A 20293-nucleotide genomic window follows, 5' to 3' on the forward strand; every position below is an offset into this window, starting at 1 on the left:
TTACTTTATGTCACTATAACATGGATAATAATGGCCTTAATGAAACCAAGGAGACAACAACATTAGCATTCACTTTATCACACCACATGTAATGATGCTTTGATGAAAACACATGTAATGATGGCCTTGATGGAAGCATTGAGACAACAACATCAACATTCACTTTGCGACACCACTTCAAACAAATTTTTTTCAATTGGGTGCAGTTTTCAACCACACGCATCACTCCTTTTTCTGTGACATAATCACACATTATCAATACTAGCTGCAAAAGGCCACAACAACTCTTTGAGATCTGATAGAGTGTTTTATCATTAACATTTGAATATGATAAGTCCAACACCTCTAGTTGGTGAACTACAAAGTTCATTTTAAGTCCTCTCATATTATAACTGCAGGACAAGTCCAGATGTTTAAGCTTACAACATGTACTTAAAACTTGACAAATACCTCTTTTAGATATGTTATCGCAAAATCTTAAATTGAGAAACTGTAAATTGGGAAAAACAGAAGCAAGCAATATGAGAGTCTCGTCGTTTATCAATGAATTGGAACACAGATGTAGAAACTTTAATTGAGGGTTGGCGTCAAAATCTTTCAAAATATCAGAAACTTTTATACTCTCTCCTTTAGTAGTATATATGCTTTCCATGGTGATCTCACCAAGTGAATGACAGTTCTTAATGAGGGCAAACAAAGCTGATTCTGTGAGCTTGGAACATCTACTAAGATTTATAGATGTTAAATCAGGAAGAAGTAAAGACAACTGGGAAACATGATGATTATTTAGAAAATCAACATCATGAAGACCCAAATGTTGTATCCCATGACAGTTGGATAATAAATCATAAATTCCATGATAACTATAGCCCATACAATTTTCAAGCACAAAACTCTTCAAAGGAAGACCTCTTGCAATAGAGTAAAGCAAATCATCGGATATTTTGGAATACCGAAACTTAAGAGAATTCAAACCCTTCAAACTCAGGAAGGAATCAATGTAATGTGAAGAAACATAGTTTGCATCCTTTAGCTCAATTCCAAAAACAGATAATGATTTTAATGTTGGTCTGTCACGGAGAGCCAAAGCAATGGCTGCATTGTTGTCGAGATCATGCGAGGAGGCGAACCAGAGGTCAAGAGAATGAAGGTTGGAGAATCTATGAAAAAAACAAGGGAGAAAGCAAAGCTGTGGATAATAAATAGTGAGAGAGAATATGAGACGGTTGGTGATGGAGAGGAATTGTTTAGAGACGAGAGATAGGGAGGATTTGAAGTAGAGTTTGTTTTTGTCTTCGGGTACGGCAACTGGATTGATGATGAATGAAAAGACATGCTCCCAGCAATCATCTGGTAAGCAAAATTCAGGTTGTGTAGAAGAAAACGATTGTTGTTGTTGTTGAAAAGATTTGACACAAATTCTCTTCTTCTTTCTCAAAGCAATGACAGGTTCCGATAGTGGTTGAGAAGATCTCTTCTTCTTCATGTTGACGACGATCTCAGGGTGAAGGAAAATAACGGAATAAGGAATATATGTTCACCCTTATATAGTGGATTGCCGCCGCTAATTTTTCTTTTAATGGAATAACATTTTTTTTTTGTTTTAAATTAAAATATCCTACCCGTCCAATTTATAACTAAAATTATATATATATATACCAAATCAATACTACCAATTACTTTTAAATCACATATTAACTACTACTTTAAAAATGTTTATTAATAATCATGTAAATTTAAAACTTATATCTTTTCAATAAATACCAATAATTCGTTTTCTTAAAATAATAAACGATTTACAAAAATTAAGGAATTTATACAACTGATTTAGTCATTCCTATACCCTGCATTGATTTGATTGCAACAAACTTAAAAATAAAAATTATTATAAGACTATTTAAACGTCCATCATTCTACTTTTAAAAGAAAAAAAAGATTCCTAAACAATAAAAAAATTTATATACAACACAATCCTAAATAGAAATTTATAAAATTATATTGTATAAATATCATTAATATTAAAATTATAAATAAATAAAATCCGGAGACATAAATATTAATGATGTTTTATACTAAAAAGTGATTTCGTTTATATATTAAATTCAAATCCCCTTAAAGTGATTTCGTTTGTATAAATAATGAATTTTCTCTCTTTTCATAATCTCAACCACTTCATGAATCCAATTAAAAACAAAATTAAAATATTATTAGTTGTTTCTAAGAATATAAATTTAGGACCATGTTCATGTAAGAATTTCTCGAAACCAAGTTAGATCAGACTAGAACACATGACTCACAGTCGAGGTCGGCCATGAAAAATAACGACAACGACGCCTCTAACGTTGGTACGAGTTTTTCCACCACCTTATAACAATTGGAAGTATTTGGGAGCCTATTGAAATAATAAGTCAACCAAAATATTCAGAGACAAGAATCACCGACCACACTAAAATCGATTATAAAGAAAGACAAAGAGGGACTCTCGAGCAACACAAAGAAAACACTAAAGAGTTGTTGTTTTTTTTTTAATAGGCAAATATTATAATAAGCAGGAGTATAAGGGATACTCCGCTCATTACAACTGGAAAAAAAAACTACTTCCAAAACAGAAAGAGGTAAAAAATCCACTCATGGAATTACAAGACAAATGAGACTAACTAAACAAGCCCTTGTACCAGCCAAAACCTATAAGATTATGCATATTACATTCAAAACTTGAATGATGAATCTGCATTCAGAAGTGGAATGAAGACCCAAAATATAAATATAAGAGTTATAATAAAAAACTATTGAAAATAAAATTTATTTTATTTATAATTAAAACACAAATGTTAACGTTCATATAGTATTATTGTAAAAATAGGAGGTTGTAAAAATACAGGAATGAAGTGGAGTTTCGAAACAGGAACATTAAGCTTGCATCCAATACAGATACCAAACCACTAGGGTGGAAACACTAAGTTGTTATTTAAATTCGCTAATACCTATATATTTTATTTATTCATTATTATAATTTCTTAGTTACACCCCAAATTGATGCCCCTATTTTTCTGAGGTCCTGGGCTGTGGGCCTGTTTGCCCTAGCCCAAAGCCGGCCCTGAATGAGGCACATTCCATTTTATTAAAATCATTTTCAGTACAAAAATGATATTGTTGGTTTGTCGACCAATTAGTGTTAATATTAAAATTATATATCAACTTGAACTTGCATACAACATCATGATAAGTTTTTGTACAATATCATTTATGTCCGCTGCATATAATTGTTGGTTGAAATAGAAATTCTATCTATATGTATTTAGTAATAAAATAACACGAGGTAGTACATTAAGCTGTTCATGTAGCCGTTTTTAACGAGAAAATTATGTGCTCATACTGCTGCTCTATATATTGATAAGCTATTAACATTCATTGATCATATACTTAGGACAATCAGCTGTTCATCAATGTATTCTTTCAAACAATCAACTCTTAAACCGATATCTAATTATTACATAAACTGATATATTCTTTAGGGATAAATAACTGTTACTCTCTGTCGTTAGGGCGAGTTTTGATTTTGCCCCCTATTAATTTTTTTTGTTAGATTTTCCTCTTATAAAACACAAATTCTGTTTTAGGGATAAATAACTGTTACTCTCTGTCGTTAGGGCGAGTTTTGATTTTGCCCCCTATTAATTTTTTTTGTTAGATTTTCCTCTTATAAAATACAAATTCTGTGGGCGTGGGGAATTTGGCTGACTGAACATATAAATCTATTAGTTTTTTTTGTTAGATTCCCCCCTTATAAAACACAGATTCTGTGGAAAATTTGACTAACTGCGCATATGAATCTTTTGTTTGGCTAATTAATATTCGAAAAAATTTGTCCCACACCTTCATCCAACCAATGAAACAACTCATTTTATTTGTTTAAATATTGCTCATTAATTTATAAATTATATATTATCATTTTAATTTATTTTTTAATATAATATATATATATATATATATATATATATATATATATATATATATATATATATATATATATATATATATATATATATATATATATATATATATATAGGGAGCATATCAAGTGAGAGTATTTTAAAATGAGAGATGAGAGGAATAAATATCAACCATTGGATTCATCCAGAGAGAGAAATTAATAGCCACATTAATGCATTAACCTTCTCTCTCTTGATGAATTCAATGATTGATATTTATTCCTCCTATCTCTCATTTTAAAATGCTCTCACTTCATATGCTCCCATATATATATATATATATATATATATATATATATATATATATATATATATATATATATTAATTCAGTATGTTTTTTTTAATATAATTATAACGTTTTTTTTTGTTTTATATATATTAACTTTTTTTTGTTTTTTTGTTTTTTTAAATTGTTTTTTTTGTTTTATAACGTTTTTTTATAACTAGTACTTTACCCCCGTGCGATGCACGTGTTTAGGCGGGATTTTAGTCTAAAGTTGACGCCTAAACATGTATTCTGTTTTAATATATTAAAGATGTCTTTTTTGTAAAGTTTTTTTATTTACTCAGTATATAACATTTTTTTATATAACATTTTTTCTTATATTGTATTTTTTAAACATATAATTTTTTATAAATTACTCAGTATATAATTATTTTATATACTGTATTTTTTATACATATTATTTTTTAAAAACGTTAATATATACACTATAATAAAACATTAATATAATAAAACATTAGTATAATAATAAATTATGTTAGTTCATAAATTTAATTATTCAAAATCATGCAGTTTGTTAATTTATTAAAAAATATTTGTTAGTTTATAAAAAATACTAGTTTATAAATAAAATGTTAGTTAGTTTAAAATTATAAAATATAAAATAAAATTTATTAAAACGTTAATATATATATATATATATATATATATATATATATATATATATATATATATATATATATATATATATATATATATATATATATATATATATATATATATATATATATATATATATATATATATATATATATATATATATATATATATATATATATATAAAAGTTAAAAGGTAGTGCATTGACAGTGTAAAATAGTTTTACACTGTCATCCAATAGAAAATCATAAATGTTCCATGTCATTAATTTTTTTTTAAATAAAAAAGTGGTTTAATTAGATACATAGGTGGTGATTGGTTTACAGTGTAAAAATATTTTACACTGTCAGTGCATCACCCCTTTTTTTTTCTATATATATATATATATATATATATATATATATATATATATATATATATATATATATATATATATATATATATATATATTATAAAAAAATGTTAACGTTAGAACAAATATTATATTACTGAAACTATATATATTAATGTTAGAAAAAATGTTGCTTATTAACTATATATATTAACGTTAGAAAAAACTATACATATTACTGAAATTATATTATAAAAAAACGTTGGAAAAAACTATATATAGTAACGTTAGAAAAAACTATATATATTACTGAAACTATATAATACATCAGTTCAAACAACAAATATAATAAATCAATTGGCCTAGTGGATGTTTTCTATTGAAGAGTTGGGTTCAATACCTACCGCTTGCAAAATTTTGGGAAAAAACAACTTATTAAATTTATAAACTTAAAATAATAATAAATAATTTGCCAAATCATAATTAAAATATAAAAAAAAGCCACCTGAGATATTACCAGAAATAAAATAAATAAAAAATATAAAAAATATTTTAAAAAATCCACGTAGGACACAGTCAGCCCCACGTAGGACATAGTCAGCGAAATAGTGACAAATGGGGATGGAATCTAGGACTTACGAGGGGGAATCTCAATTTTCTTTTTAAGGGGGCGTAAATCAAAACTCGCCCTAATGACAGGGGGTAACAATTATTTATCCCTATTCTTTATTATGCAGTATATATATAAATACACTTAAAATCATCATATATTCATTGATGTTTTCTTTCAAACTTGGACTTCTTTACATGACCAACCAATTACATTTTGGATTTGGAGTATTTGTTACGTTAATGGATTCAATAGCTCATAGTTTCTAAAACGTATTTAATTTGACGCTGCTGTTAAAATTTCATTGTATTGAAATACTAGTAACTAGTAAGATAGCCGTGCTCTGGAGCACGGGTGAATTTATTTTAATATTAACGAAATAATTTTTTTTAGATATACATATAAAAATTCCTTTTTATTGAGAAAAATTATAACAAATAATATAATTATTCAAAGTATAATAATAAACTTGACAAATAATTTATTTAAATACATATGTGAATTTAAATTAAATTATATAATTGTAAAATAAAATATTATTATATAAATTCAATTGTATGAAATAATTTATAAAAACTTGTGACTTAGAAAAGAAAAAAAAATTGACATTTGAAAATAAAAATTTTATCATCAAATAAAAGTAATAATTTGATAATGACCCATAAAATAAAAAGTAAGTTGTGTAAATGATAACTTTTGATACAAATAACTTAGCTGCAAACTAAAAGAAATTCTTGTATCAACTTATTTTTCAATAATCATTTACTATGGCGCAGTGTAGCCAAAAAACAATACAATATTGACATAGATAATGCATAGTATAGAAATTATAAGAAAATTCCAAACAAATCCGTATTCATTGATAGTATAATTTTTTATTATAAAAAACAATATAAATAGATTATTTTATAATATCACTTTTTTAAATTAGTTGTTATTAGAATAGTATACAAATATTTACTGTCATACTTTTATAAATTAGTTTGAAAATATTTATATAAGTATTTTACATAATATAATTTGATGGACTATGTGTATAAAAGAAAATTACACCTGCTATACATACAAATTAAATATATTTATATTAATCATATTATAGATTATTTATAATTGTCTATCATATCTTACAAATACTACTACTACTACAGAAGAAGAGTGCTCCAACCAAAATGTCAGAAGATTTACAATTACGAAAGAAAAGTTCCGATAGTTCATAGAAAAAAAAATACATAAGATTGAATCATAGAAAAAGGCACCAAAAAGACATGAAGGTTTTGATGCACGGGTCCATTAATTTTAATTAGTATACAATTTATTTATATGAATTGATAAATTTAGTTATGTAGTGCATTCAGATTATATCAAATGAATTAAAATGTCAAAAAATAATTGATAGTTACTTGTCTAAACAGTATTATAGCTGATATTGGTGCATACAATATCATAGTTATGGACAGACCACAAAACGCATACCTGCCTACAGTGGCGGAGCCAAGACCCTGGACCAGGGGGTGCAAGTTATTTTTCGATTAATATATATATATATATATATATATATATATATATATATATGATTTAATTTTTTTATTTAAACTATGAAATTTACAATATTTTCATCCAATCAAACAGTTGGAATTTTTTAAAAATATTTACAAAAAATTTATATTTGTTTAATTATTTCAATAAATATTATATTAATATTTAACATTTGAACGCTGAAAAATTAATAAAAATTATAATAATTGAAATAAAGTCAATTTGAACATTTTAAGCTAAAGGTGGAAAAAAGATTTTAGGGATTCAAGATGAAAATTAATAAAATTAAATAATAACCTTTGATTGGACAAAGTACTAATACCCAATTAAGTTCAAGAATACTTGAGTATTCACCTTTATTTTATTATAATTTGAAGTGTTATTAATAATATATGTAATTATTAATAATAAATATAATATTGATTACCATTAGCCAATTGAAGAGAGAGGGAGGTAGAACAATTTGAAAATTTAACGTAGGGAGATGATAGGATAAGATATAATTAGTAAATAAAATATATTTTATAGGTGTAAAGAAGAGAGAGGAAACACAACTTTAACTTAAAAGAGAACAAAATAAAGTGTTGGATTGGTACAGAGTTTAAGGGTGCAAAGGACAACTTTTCAGGGGGTTCAAAGTTTATATAATATATGAAAATAGGCATGAAATTTTAAAGTTGAGGGGGTGCAGTTGCATCCCCTGGTGTGAACGTGGCTCCGCCACTGCCTGCCTAATTCCAATTTTTCATTATTCATTTGAAGTTTTGAATCATATGGTGACAAATTTAACTGAAAGAAGAAAATATAGTTAAGAAATAGTATATTAGTGAACACGAACTACATTTGATGATCTGCAGGGCACACATCAAAATTGAGGAAAAATAGATTAAAAAAACTACTTATATAAATTGGATTCACCGACTTCAGGTTTGAATTGCGAGACAGAAATAATCAAGAGGATTAAAAATTATTAAAAAAATTAAAATCACATAAAGGCAAGAGTATTAAGAATATTTAGATCACATAAATTCAAGAAAAGACTACTCTATGATCATCATTTTTTATTTGAATTTTAACCACCAAAAATTAAAAACTTAATGTCCACACTTCTCCCTTCAATTCAACTGTTTGAAATTTGAATGTGATTTTGATTTCACTGTCAACTCAAATACTCCATCCATGTTAAGACCATCAAGGCATCATCAAGTATTCCTTAGCAAAAACCAATCTCCTCAGAGGCTGTAACAGAAGTCATAGATGAAACTCAGAGATCTAACTTCAAACAACCACTAACAAAGCAAATCAAGTCTAGATTTAATATCTTAACAAAATCACTATTTATTAAACCAAATGTTCTTATTTATATAGGAACAAATAATCAGAGCCTGCAAGATGAGAAATCCAAAATATATACCGCAATTTGGGTCTTGAGATCATTCTCCTCGGTAGTAGTTAATTGAGCTGCAACATAATATTATTTAATTTAGATGAAATTAGATTTGGTAAAAATCGGATCAAATATTATGTTAAAACAAATCGATAATGCTTAACTATAGAAATATTAAGATAAACTATTAACCATTGATAGTGTTGTAGAACCAGCCCCAACTTTTTCCTGTAGCGTGAAGAACATAAGAAACCACGAGATTAATTTCAACAAATCAGAAAATAAACAAATCTTTCAAATAAGTCCAACAAATCACTTTTTAATTAATTTCAACACGTCACCGACAAGATTTATGGAACCTGATGCATCAACAACACAAATTTTGCGGTTAGATAGTATACACAGTACATAAAAAAGAAAATGCAGAACATAAGGAAGCTAATCTTGTTTGTAAAATATTCACAAATCTTCAACATAAATATGTATTAGTTAAATTTACCTGAAAGAGAGTTGACTGGTTTTGTTGCACTGCACTCTGTCCCTAAGCCAATTGTCTGCAGAACAATATTTTTTGCAAAGAAATGGGATAAAATATGATTCATGATGCTTATGTGAGTGAATAAGCTTAAATGAATGAAATTGGATTCATGATGATGAATAATTTTACACAGAATTCTAGCCGTTATCGCCGTGATAGAATTCTATCCGTCGACGACATGGTGCTGGCGGTGAAAGCGACGGTTAGACTGAAAACTCTGAACCAAACCTCCGTCTCTATGATATTTACTTATTTCGGGTCTCGGTTCGGGTTCATATTTCGTAAGTTCAGTAAATGAAAAGGTTCATGATAAATACTAATTCACCATTACACTTGGTGGTGATAAACGATGAAAATCTTCCTCCATGCAAATAAAAGTCAAGTCTAATGCATTCTCACTGCTCTCGGGAATCGAAATTGGGGTCAGTATTTAGTAACATTATTTGAAGAATCAAACTAGTAAACTATTTTCTAGTGGAATATATGTTAATTTTGCTTATCTGAAACATACAAAAGGGATTACAAAATATTTATCATATATAATTACAAACACCAATAAGAACCTAATTGACAATTGCATAAACAAAACCATTACCTATCAAATGAAAAGGAAGTTTGTCGAATGAAAAGGCTTACTATGCATAAGGATATTTCTTGCATGATATGTATACTACCACAAACCATCCAACACAGTTATGACAAAATTCCATGGTTGACACAGACTAATGTTCTTGATATATTTATCAGTAAGAATTGAAAATGTCACCTAATCCTCAAGGATCATGCGTGGAGGTGTACACCATGCACCACGATGTAAAGCATTGAAGGAGCTTACACTGCTCAACCCAGTAAATGAGCTAATGGTTGACATTTGGGGACTTTGCTGGCCTCTAACTCCTAGTTGTTGTTCCTGCTCTTGCTCCAGCTCCCTCATAGCTACATTGTAATCATATGTGTTGAGTCCCTGAGTCAATCGCAAAAGCATAACATTGATGTTAAATGGGAATTATGATGTAATCTTATACTTTTCAACTTGAAGGCATACTATCTTACCTTTTTAATGAGGAGGATATGAAAGAAGAAAAGCAAAACTACAGATAAAGTAGAAATCATAGATAGTTGTTGAGCCACTGGAAAAGCTCAAAATACATCAATCATTCAGAAAATATGCCAAAGAATGAGTATATAAATGGTAAATCAAAAAATCATATTCGGCAATGATGACCAATATGTAGGAAGAATCTGTAGATTATATATTGAAATTGAAAACCAATACATGAGAATAGGTCCTGATTAGAGATACATTTACACTGTTATTGAAATAATTATTTACCTTGACACGAAACTCCTCGATTGAAAGCTACGAACCTTTTTTTAACAATGCAATCAGAGCAGTGGCAGTAGCCAAATCAAACTCAAAGGCAAAAGCTAATAAAGGAAGTAAATGTTAAAACCAAAAATTAATGACATAATCGATTGGGATAAACTGTTGATAACATCAAAGGTTAAAAATTATAACTTCCAGAGAGACAGTTTAATGTATATCAATCAGTTTAATGTATATTACCTGCAATTTCTGCTCTTTAAGCATTTGTTCTTCAAGTTCATCGAAAGAGCTATAAGAAAAAGAAACACCAAAATAGTTACATCAACTGTGGTACAACCATAATCAACCGTAAATTTCATTAACCTATAACATACAAATACTTTAATAAACTAAAATCTGAAATAGTAGTGTAATTTTGTCAGGTTCTAACACTAACAAAAAATATAAGACTTCACCAGAGAAGAGATAATACAAGTTCTAATGAACTAGCGGAATTTTCAAAATGAATCTTAAATGTTGGGGATGGTAAGATATCTGAACCAAATGATGGATTGGTTGATATAGAAATTCCTCAAGAATTATTATTATTATCCAATTTTGATGATCCTATAAAAGCTATTGTTGAAAGCACATATCCTAATTTGTTGGAGAATTTTCAAGATGTGGCATATTTACAAGGAAAAGAAATTCTTGCATCAACCATTGAAGTTATGTACAAAATCAATCATTAAGTATTGGACATGATACAAGGTAATAAAACGTTAACTTTTGTCTATATATATGCATATAACATACAACAAAACGGTATTTCATATTGGATTTACTAATGTATTAATATTTTGATTTTATTGCATTTTTTAGGAGAAGAGAAATAGTATCTAAGTTACGATTCAACTGATAGAACTAATGCAATTTATACAGAAGCTTATGAAGTTCTAATTCCAGAATTTCTTAGAAAACTAAGAACACCGGGCCTACCAAATCATAGGACCAAATTGAAGGTTGGTACCTCCATCGTGCTAATGAGAAATTTGGATCAAACAGATGGATTGTGCAATGGAACAAGATTAGTTGTTACAAGGTTAGCAAATCACGTCATAGAGGCAAAAATTATGTTGGAAAAGAACATAGGTAACATTTTTTACATTCCTCGAATATCTTAGTCACCTTCTGAGTCACCGGGCCATTCAAGTTGATTAATTAGGAGACAATTTTCAATCATTGTCTCTTATGCAATAACGGTTAATTAATTCCAAGGTCAATCGTTTGATAATGTCGGATTATATTTGCCTACATCTATTTTTAGTCATGGACAATTGTATGTTGCAATTTTAAGAGTTAGAATCAAAAGAGGTCTTAAAATCTTAATACATGACAAGGAGAATGCACCGTATTTGACCACTATAAATATTGTATACAAGGAAGTTTTTCAAACACTTTATTAGTTGGTAATCCTTTTCACTTTTTCCTTTGTGATCCAAATTCAATATTCATGTTTAATTTATACATGTCGATACCACATACTTTCTTTAGTTTTTTAAATATGCAGAATAATCAATAACTTATTTGATACATTTCTCCATGCAGATATACGATGCCTGTTGTTATTGGCTGCTTCCTTCATTGAAAATGTTCAACTATGAAATTGATACTATGGAGATATTAACATGTGAACATATAAGACTGAAAAGTTTGAGTGTATTATTAGTGGCAGACCAATCATGTTAATTTTGTTGTTTAATATACTATTTAGTTCAAAATAAATTGAATTTTGGTTGAATTTGATTAATTTAACTTTGATATATGAAAAAATTTCGCAAATCATTATTAAATCATGTGATATTAAATCATTAACATGGTTTCTTACTATTTTGAATATTAGAGTTTACCTCCCAACCGTGAATGGAAGGTTTATATCTTCCATGCAGAAAGAGAAGTTAAATTATTCTTGAGTGTAATTTAAGTGCGCAGGACCAATAGATTATCAACACCTAGTGTATATGACATAGAAGAAAATTACATTTGGTTTAATAGAAGTTTTTATCGGGATCCTGTTATCCTATCCTAAAATTATTTAACTGATACAAGTTTTTTTTCCAAAGCAACTCTTATATTAAGAATACGAGTACTAGAGGTATCCAACCCTTACAAAAATGACGAAAAAAGTAAAATAACTAGCCGCAAAGAATATATTCAAGGAAAAATATTCTTTTTAGTCCCGTAAGTTAATTTCGGGGTTCATTTTGGTCCCTTAATTTTAAAAAGTTTCAAATTGGTCCCTTAACTCTTCAAAAGGTATTATTTTAGTCTTTTTTGTCATATTAGCGACGGAAAAACTCAAAAATCGATCGCTAAATCCGTCGCTAATATGCCAAAAAGGACTAAAATGACACATTTTGAAGAGTTAAGGGACCAATATGAAACTTTTTGAAATTAAGAGACCAAAATGAACCCCGAGATTAACATATGGGACCAAAAAGATTATTTTTCCTATATTCAAATACACAAAGAAGGATTTTGGATCCATTCATAGAAATTGAAATTGATTCTATTCTTGGAAGCTATGGCCAGCCACCACCAAGTGTACCTTAATATTGAGTAATATACATGTTCCATATCCAACACATCCCCATTGAATATTATGGCATTCCTATGTTTCCATATGCACCAATAAATTGTAAGCCAAATTGCTACACCTCTCTTACTTCCCAACCTTCCTTTGACTTCTTCCTCATAAGCAAGCAAACTCTCCCACCATTCGTCGACATTTGTATTCTGCATATCAAGCCAAAAAAACATTTTCCTCCATAACCAGTCTAACTTGGGACTTTGCACTAACACATGATTTAGATCTTCCACCTGCTCTTTACAAAACACACACAAAGTGTCATTCAATTGGTGAAGAATATGCCTCTTTAGAAGTTGCTTGCGGGTAGGAAGTCTGTCCCTAATCAATCTCCAACCAAAGATCTTTAGTTTAGAAGGTACATAAGCCCTCCAAATTCTACTCAGACCGTGTGTTAATCCTTCAGCCACCACTTCCGTTTCTCTTTGCACATTCAAATTATCATAGCACGATCTCACGGTGAAACTCTTATTTCTATCATATGGCCAGACAAAATGATCCGGGTTGTTAACCATTAGAGTTATGCCCAACACCAAACTCAACAGCTCACAATATTCCTTCGTCGCCTCCCTTCCAAGCACTTATTCTCTTTGCTTTAACTTCCAGCTCCACACACCTTGATTCCAATCTCCCAACTTACTCACCTCTAGCATATTAGATAAGACACTGTTAATCAATTTTACTCTTCCTCGTATGGATAACATTCTACCTTTCCAAGTGGATAGTTTTGCTTCTAATGATTTGACAACCGGTTTCCAAAACTCAACACATCTTTGGTTCCCACCTACTCGAAATCCCAAAAACTTAAATGGAACTTTATCAATATTACATCCTAAGAAACTGGCACTTGCTTCTAAACAATGTGAGGGACTGTGTTCTCCATAAAGCTTGCTTTTATCCAAGTTGATACTCAGTCCAGAAATCATTTCAAATCCCCTCGATATTGCTTTGACTGCCCATAAATTTGACCAAGAGCCATCCCCAAATAATATTGTGTCATTTGCAAATTGTAAAAGGTTATATTCCAATGTATTTGAAAGCTTGAAGCTACTGTACAGTCCTCTATGTACAGTCTGCCTCATCATGGCAGCCAATTCTTCTGCAATAATTGGGGACAATAGGTCACCCTGTCGTAGACCTCTGGCTACAAGGTGCTGGTGAAAACCATTGATTCCATCCATCTCATCTATCTTGTCCCGAACCTCATGCTTGTAAGTATATACCTCAGTTAATTCCAATCCACACAGTCATATGCTTGAGTAAAATCAACTTTAAAGACCATGCACTCTCTCTTGTTCCTTCTAGCAAAATCTAAATTTTCATTTTCCACTAATACTCCATCAAGGATTTGTCTTCATGGGATGAATGTTGTTTGATTGCAAGATATCAACCTGTCCATTACCTTTCTCAATCTTGCCACGAGAACCTTAGAGATTATCTTAAGCAGACTATTAATCAAGCATATATGTCTATATTCTTCAAGTCTTAAAGGATTTTCACACTTAGGTACTAAGGCTAGAAAGGATGAAGTAACAGCTTTAGGAAGTTTACCTCCTCTATAGAAATCTTGTATGAAGCTCACTATCTCCTCTCCCATAAAGTCCCAGCACTTTTTTCAGGAAGTCCATGTTAAATCCATCTGGGCCAGGGCTCTTGTCCCCATTCCCCTCAAACACAACTTCTCTTATTTCTTCATATGTGAATGGCTCCTCCAGCATACCTCTTTCCTCAATAGTTAAACATTTTAATTCAGAATTTTGCAGCCTGGGCCTAGGAGTGTTTGATCTTTGAAAATGAGTTGCAAAATAATCCTTGATTACCTTCTTTACTTCGACTTCCGACTCCACTATATGCCCCCAATGAATTTTTTATCTTTATAATACGGTGAACTGACTTTTTCGAAATGTTGCGGATAGCAAGAGTCGCCACCGACTTTTATTTTATCCAGTTGGAAAGGAAAAAAGAACAGGAAAGACCTTTGAAAGATTTTGAGTTCGGGGGGTAGGTTATACAAAGAGAAGGTGTAAGACACCCTTTGCATCCATGGTTATCCATGGGCTCTTAATTGCTTAGCTCACTTGTTGTTTGATTGGTTTGAAAAGTGTCGTGTGTGAATAGTAAAAAGATTTCGTTAAGGACTTTAGCTTGTGAATAAGCGTAGCCTTGTTTTGAAATTGTTTTGAAATAGGAGGTGTGAAAAGTATTTGAATTTTGAATTGATTTGAGCAAGCAATTTAGAACTACCTACCCTAAGTTTGTCTTTCGTGTTCTTTAAGTCTTTCATTTGAAAGGGTCTATCCATACCATGAGAGGGCAGGAAGTCTTTCAATTGGATGTGCGGGTCATCGAGAATAATCGTTCACCATAAAACTGTCCTCACCATGAAGAGGTAAGTAGTCTTTAGGGAATGATAAAATAGTCATTAAGGAAACAGTAAGGATACCTTAGCAATCGAAGGGACTATCACCATTTAATCGAGGGACGAGATCATATTTTATCGTAGGTAACTCGAAAGGGACTATGATCTTTTATCGGAGGGACGTGGTGATTTTGAATCGAAGGCAGCAAGCTAAGGTATCCCTATATTCGAAGGGACTTGACTATTTGATCGAAATCGAAGGCAACGGGCAACAAGAGGAGTACCCTAAAGGTGTTTGTGTGCATCAATCACGTGGATTAGATTCATATATTTATCTTGTATTAGATGAGCTATCGTTCAGTTAATTGCTTATCTTGCACTCCCTATTTTACTAACCACGCAGTTTTAAAATTGCATAAATTAAACCGTGTATAATATACAGGAAAAAAAACAGAAAATAAATCCTAATTACTATTACATTTAAAACGAATGAGCGGCCTATACACATTTTCTAATATTTAAATAACAGAAATTAAATAAATAAACAGATAAATGGCGTAATTAAAAGGAAAATTAAAATGAGAGCAGAATTGAACAAAGGCACAATTTAAATGGTGGAAATTAAATAATTAAATAAATATCATTAAATAAAAACGAAATTAAAATGAAGGCACGCGACAATCATAGAGTATGGGATGAGAGGAGAAATTGCGCATTTTAGAAATTCAAGGTTTGAAGGCAAATGAAGTGTTCATGGTGATAAATCCTAAATCTTAAAGGTTAGCCTAATGGAAAGAACACAAACCTTATAGTTACTGGACAATACCTACCTGATTAGGGTTAAGGGGAAAGGTTAATTATAAAACCTAAAATTAATTATTATTATTAAAACCTAAAAATAATTAGCCTAATCATTTAATTAATCAAAGTTATTCCTAAATTAAATTATTTACCTAATTAAAAATAAATAAAAATTAACTAATTAAAGTAATTACTAAACTAATTAACATTTACAAACTAATTATTATAGTTATTTGAGATTGATTATTAAAAAAAAAGTTAATTAAAAGAAGAAAATTAGTTTTTAAAAAAGATTTAGTTTTAAAAAGAATTTCTAGAAAATAAAGTAAATAAAAGAAATAAAGAAAAGAAAAGAAAAAAATATTTAAAGAAACCTGGCGTTGATTCAATGTATTACTCCTGTGCAGGTCCATGGTGAGGCACGCTCCTGGGGCGTTAGATCTGGGCTTCGTGTTAATCCAATGGTGATATGCTGAAGGTGCATCTTGGGCATGTGAAGGGAAGCTGCACGGAATCTATGAAACAAGTATACCAAAAAAATTCAAAAAATAGTTAAAGCATCCAGGGATCGAACCTGCACCCTGTTGGTCACACGACCACGCTTCTTCCATCTGTGCCAGACTTATTCACAGATTTTGTAACACTTTGCATAAAATATATAATAAACAAAATTATTAGAAAACCAGTCAAACCAAACGCCCACGTGGGGCCCTCGCCTGTGCTGACCAACCAATGGGAGAAGGAGAGAGGAGGATGACATTATTGACCAACCATTCAGGCTGGGCCACGCGTGCGGTGTGAGGAGGCCAAGGTTTACCCGCGAGTAATACAACGCCACACGTTCACTCAAGAATCTACACCTACTATTCATCATCTTCTTCGAAGAAGCTGCGGCTTTTCATGCGGAATCACCCACAATTTTACCTGCGGATTTTCCTTGGTGCAGCATCCATGGAACCTGCATTTTGAAACATAAAAAAGACAACGAAGCAAGACACATATGTAACCCAGGTCCACTAATTAACATGCCAGGACTTCAATGGTGCGAATGGTTTAGGCTGAATCGTCCTAGAACGTAGAAAACGAAGGGTATCTTCTTTGTGCCCTAACACTGGTGGTTCCAAGGTTCTTCGTGCAAGCTTCATCCCAGAGGTCCCAACCTGTCTTAAATGCTACCAATAACTCATGTAAAGCATTAGATTTAAATTAAACACATCAAAACATAGTAAACACGAATTCAAGAAATGCATGAAAAATAAGGACATGGTACCATCATGATACACGTTATGGATCCTCAACCATGGTTTATACTTACCCTCTGCTACTGTGAGAAGTGATTGGAAGGATTATTTGTCTCTGAATAGGGCTGCCAAGAGGAGTACGATTCTCACTTTTCTTTGAATTTTTTGTGATGCAAACCCTAACTCTTGCCTTCTTTTCTTTCGTCCCCTTGAGGTTTAATAAGGTGTGAATATATAGAGGATAATTAGGGTTGAATCATTGGAGAGGCAATAAGAGATTTGATTGGAACAATATTTGATTCTTGATCATGCATGAAAACCTTCTATTTTAACTCCTTTAATAATTTGTGCACTTTTCTCATGTGATCCCAAGCTTGGTGAATCAATTTGGATCTACAAAACCAATCTCATAATATTTTTTAATCAAATCATAATTTTATTTGATTTAATTTTGAATTTAAGTGAATAAATTCAATAATAAAGGAATAAAATCACAAAATTGTATGAGATTGTTCTATGGGCCCTCAAGGTAATTCTTAGATTGATTAAAAAATTTGAAAAATTAATCTCATAATCTTTTATCATTTAATTACAATTTTATTTGAATTCAAATGGATGAATTCTAAATAAAAGAAATAAATATCATAAATAAAGATAAATAAACATATGGGCCTCTTATAAGCTTGGAGTAACGTGGTAAACACAAAAACATGGGCCCATTACTCAAAAAGTTCAAAGTTTCTCAATTGTAGTTTCATGCATTTTCTAAAAATTGCTCAACTTCAATGATGCGCGTCTCTCTCAATTTTAACCCTATGAAGGTGTTCTTGATCATTTTAGAAAGCTTAGAGTGTCCTCTAAATTCCTCTTTTGGTTTCATCTCAATTGAGTTTTCCATTTGCAAGTTATGAGCTTTGACCCGAAAGGTGTTTTTGTTGACTTTCTGATCTTTTCTTGATGAATCATGATCAATCCTTGATCAAATGATGAATGATACTTCATAATGAGGATGTTGACCAAAAATCAGAAGTTTTGACTGTGATTTGACCATATTTTGACTTTTAGGTCAACCAGTCGAGTATCGATCGTTTGGGCCATTGAGTGAGCAATCTTTTGAATCGGGGCTTGAGACTTGGCATGAGGATTATTTGAATCATATGAGAGACCCTGGAATCCACTTGAGACATCAGAACCTGATTTTCCTTTGAAAAGATCAAAACCCTAGTTTGAGGGTTGTTGTTTAGGAGAGTGTACAGTCAATCAAATTTTGAGCTTCTGCTATTCAAATGAGTTTGAGCATAAAAATGTGGTGGGCAAATTTTGGGGTATGACAATCTCAATAATAGCATTCCTTCTTATTTTTGTCTTCATGGTAGTATGGAAGTATCTTGAGTTATTGTCCCCTTTTATCATCCACTTAAGCCCTGATTTCTGCCTAAGAATACTTTCTTTAGTATGAAGTTTGTTCCAAAAAGAATCCTGGATCCGCCTCCTCTCAACTATCTCGTCCTCTGTTAGTGTCACATTCATCTGCACCATTCTCTCTTCTATGATATTGAGTGCCTCGACATCATTTTCAATCTTCAGATCAACTTTGCCAAATACATTAAGATTCCACCACCGCAGCCTTTCTCTTAGCTTATTCATCTTTTCCTTGATAACAAATTCCTTGCTTCCCTTTACAACAAAAGAACTCCATTCCTTATGAACAAAAGGAATAAAATCTTTGTGATCAAACCAACAATTCGTTCTACTCGTTTTTGTCCACACCAGTTTATGGTCTGATACATCTCTCTTTCCCACCTCTTGCGCAACAATATCCCATCTGCATATATGCCATTCAGATAGCAATATACGGTCCAATCTACTTCTTGCATTCCCATTTGGTTTAATCCAGGAAAACATATTTCCCACCACTTGAACATCTATTACCTCTAAACTTTCAATGAAGCCCTTAAATTCCTTCATCTCAGAATCTCTGTTTGTATTCTCCACACCTCTCCTTTCCTTTCTATTCTTTATTGAATTAAAATCACCTCTAACCACCCATTCTCTTACTTCCAATTTACTTTTCCATTTTATTAAGTCTTGCCATAATTTCCTTTTGTCTGCTAAGCTACATTGCGAGTAGATATTGACGTAGTAAACAATCATACCTTTCACAGACCCTTTGATCCCCAAGAAGCCTTTACCATGAAAACTAAAGACCGGAACAAAGGCATCCTTCTTCCAAATTGTTATAATTCCTCCAGCTCTTCCGTCTGCCTCCTTTGCAGACCACTCACAATATTCTGCACCCCAAATTCTATTAACTATATTTTCCGTCATCTTCCCTATTTTAGTTTCTTGCAAAAACACAACATCTGGACTTCTTCTCCTTACAATTTGACTAATACGTTTCTGTTTCGTCAAATTGGCACACCCACGAACACTGAAGGTTCCAATTATCATGGTAACCTCCTTGATAACTCCTTCACCTCTTCCTTTTTCCTTCTATCTTTATCCTCCAAATCACGAATTACACCCTCAAACAGTTAATCATCCTCGTCTCCTTCCACTCCTAGCTCTTTAATTGTGTTCATACTTTCTTAGGTACCCCTTCAAATGCTTTCTAGATTCTTCCATTTCCTCTTTGAACTCCTAAATCCGAGACAGATTCCCCT

The 20293-nt window shown here is 30.9% G+C and overlaps 3 protein-coding genes across 3 annotated transcripts; all 3 read right to left on the reverse strand.

Moving 5' to 3' along the window:
• Positions 1 to 13: 13 nt before the first annotated feature.
• On the reverse strand, positions 14 to 1486 carry LOC131631202 (F-box/LRR-repeat protein 3-like). The gene has a single exon (XM_058901982.1). It carries the CDS (start codon positions 1484 to 1486, stop codon positions 14 to 16), a length of 1473 nt encoding a protein of 490 aa, XP_058757965.1.
• An 8556-nt stretch (positions 1487 to 10042) lies between these two features.
• LOC131631203 (uncharacterized) lies at positions 10043 to 14826 on the reverse strand. Its single transcript, XM_058901984.1, has 5 exons — positions 14632 to 14826; positions 13874 to 14437; positions 13191 to 13378; positions 10844 to 10892; positions 10043 to 10240 (listed from the first exon to the last, which is right to left on the reverse strand). The coding sequence occupies exons 1-5, from the start codon at positions 14824 to 14826 to the stop codon at positions 10043 to 10045; spliced, it is 1194 nt and encodes a 397-aa protein (XP_058757967.1).
• Positions 14827 to 18908: 4082 nt separating this feature from the next.
• On the reverse strand, positions 18909 to 20081 carry LOC131631204 (uncharacterized). The gene has a single exon (XM_058901985.1). It carries the CDS (start codon positions 20079 to 20081, stop codon positions 18909 to 18911), a length of 1173 nt encoding a protein of 390 aa, XP_058757968.1.
• Between the last annotated feature and the right edge of the window lie 212 nt (positions 20082 to 20293).

This window comes from Vicia villosa, unplaced genomic scaffold (assembly GCF_029867415.1).
Source record: "Vicia villosa cultivar HV-30 ecotype Madison, WI unplaced genomic scaffold, Vvil1.0 ctg.000790F_1_1, whole genome shotgun sequence".
Taxonomy (NCBI): Eukaryota; Viridiplantae; Streptophyta; class Magnoliopsida; order Fabales; family Fabaceae; genus Vicia; species Vicia villosa.

Bases quoted from the DNA above. Each gene is read 5' to 3' on its own strand.
- LOC131631202 (XM_058901982.1), bottom strand. From the start codon at position 1,486: ATGAAGAAGAAGAGATCTTCTCAACCACTATCGGAACCTGTCATTGCT.
- LOC131631204 (XM_058901985.1), bottom strand. From the start codon at position 20,081: ATGATAATTGGAACCTTCAGTGTTCGTGGGTGTGCCAATTTGACGAAA.
- LOC131631203 (XM_058901984.1), bottom strand. From the start codon at position 14,826: ATGGGAGAGGAGATAGTGAGCTTCATACAAGATTTCTATAGAGGAGGT. The intron at 14,438-14,631 runs GTAATGGACAGG...TATACTTACAAG, and splicing joins TCGTGGCAAGATTGAGAAAG to CATGAGGTTCGGGACAAGAT. The intron at 10,893-13,190 runs GTACACTTGGTG...TTTTTCTTATAG, and splicing joins GTATATTACTCAATATTAAG to CTCTTTCGATGAACTTGAAG.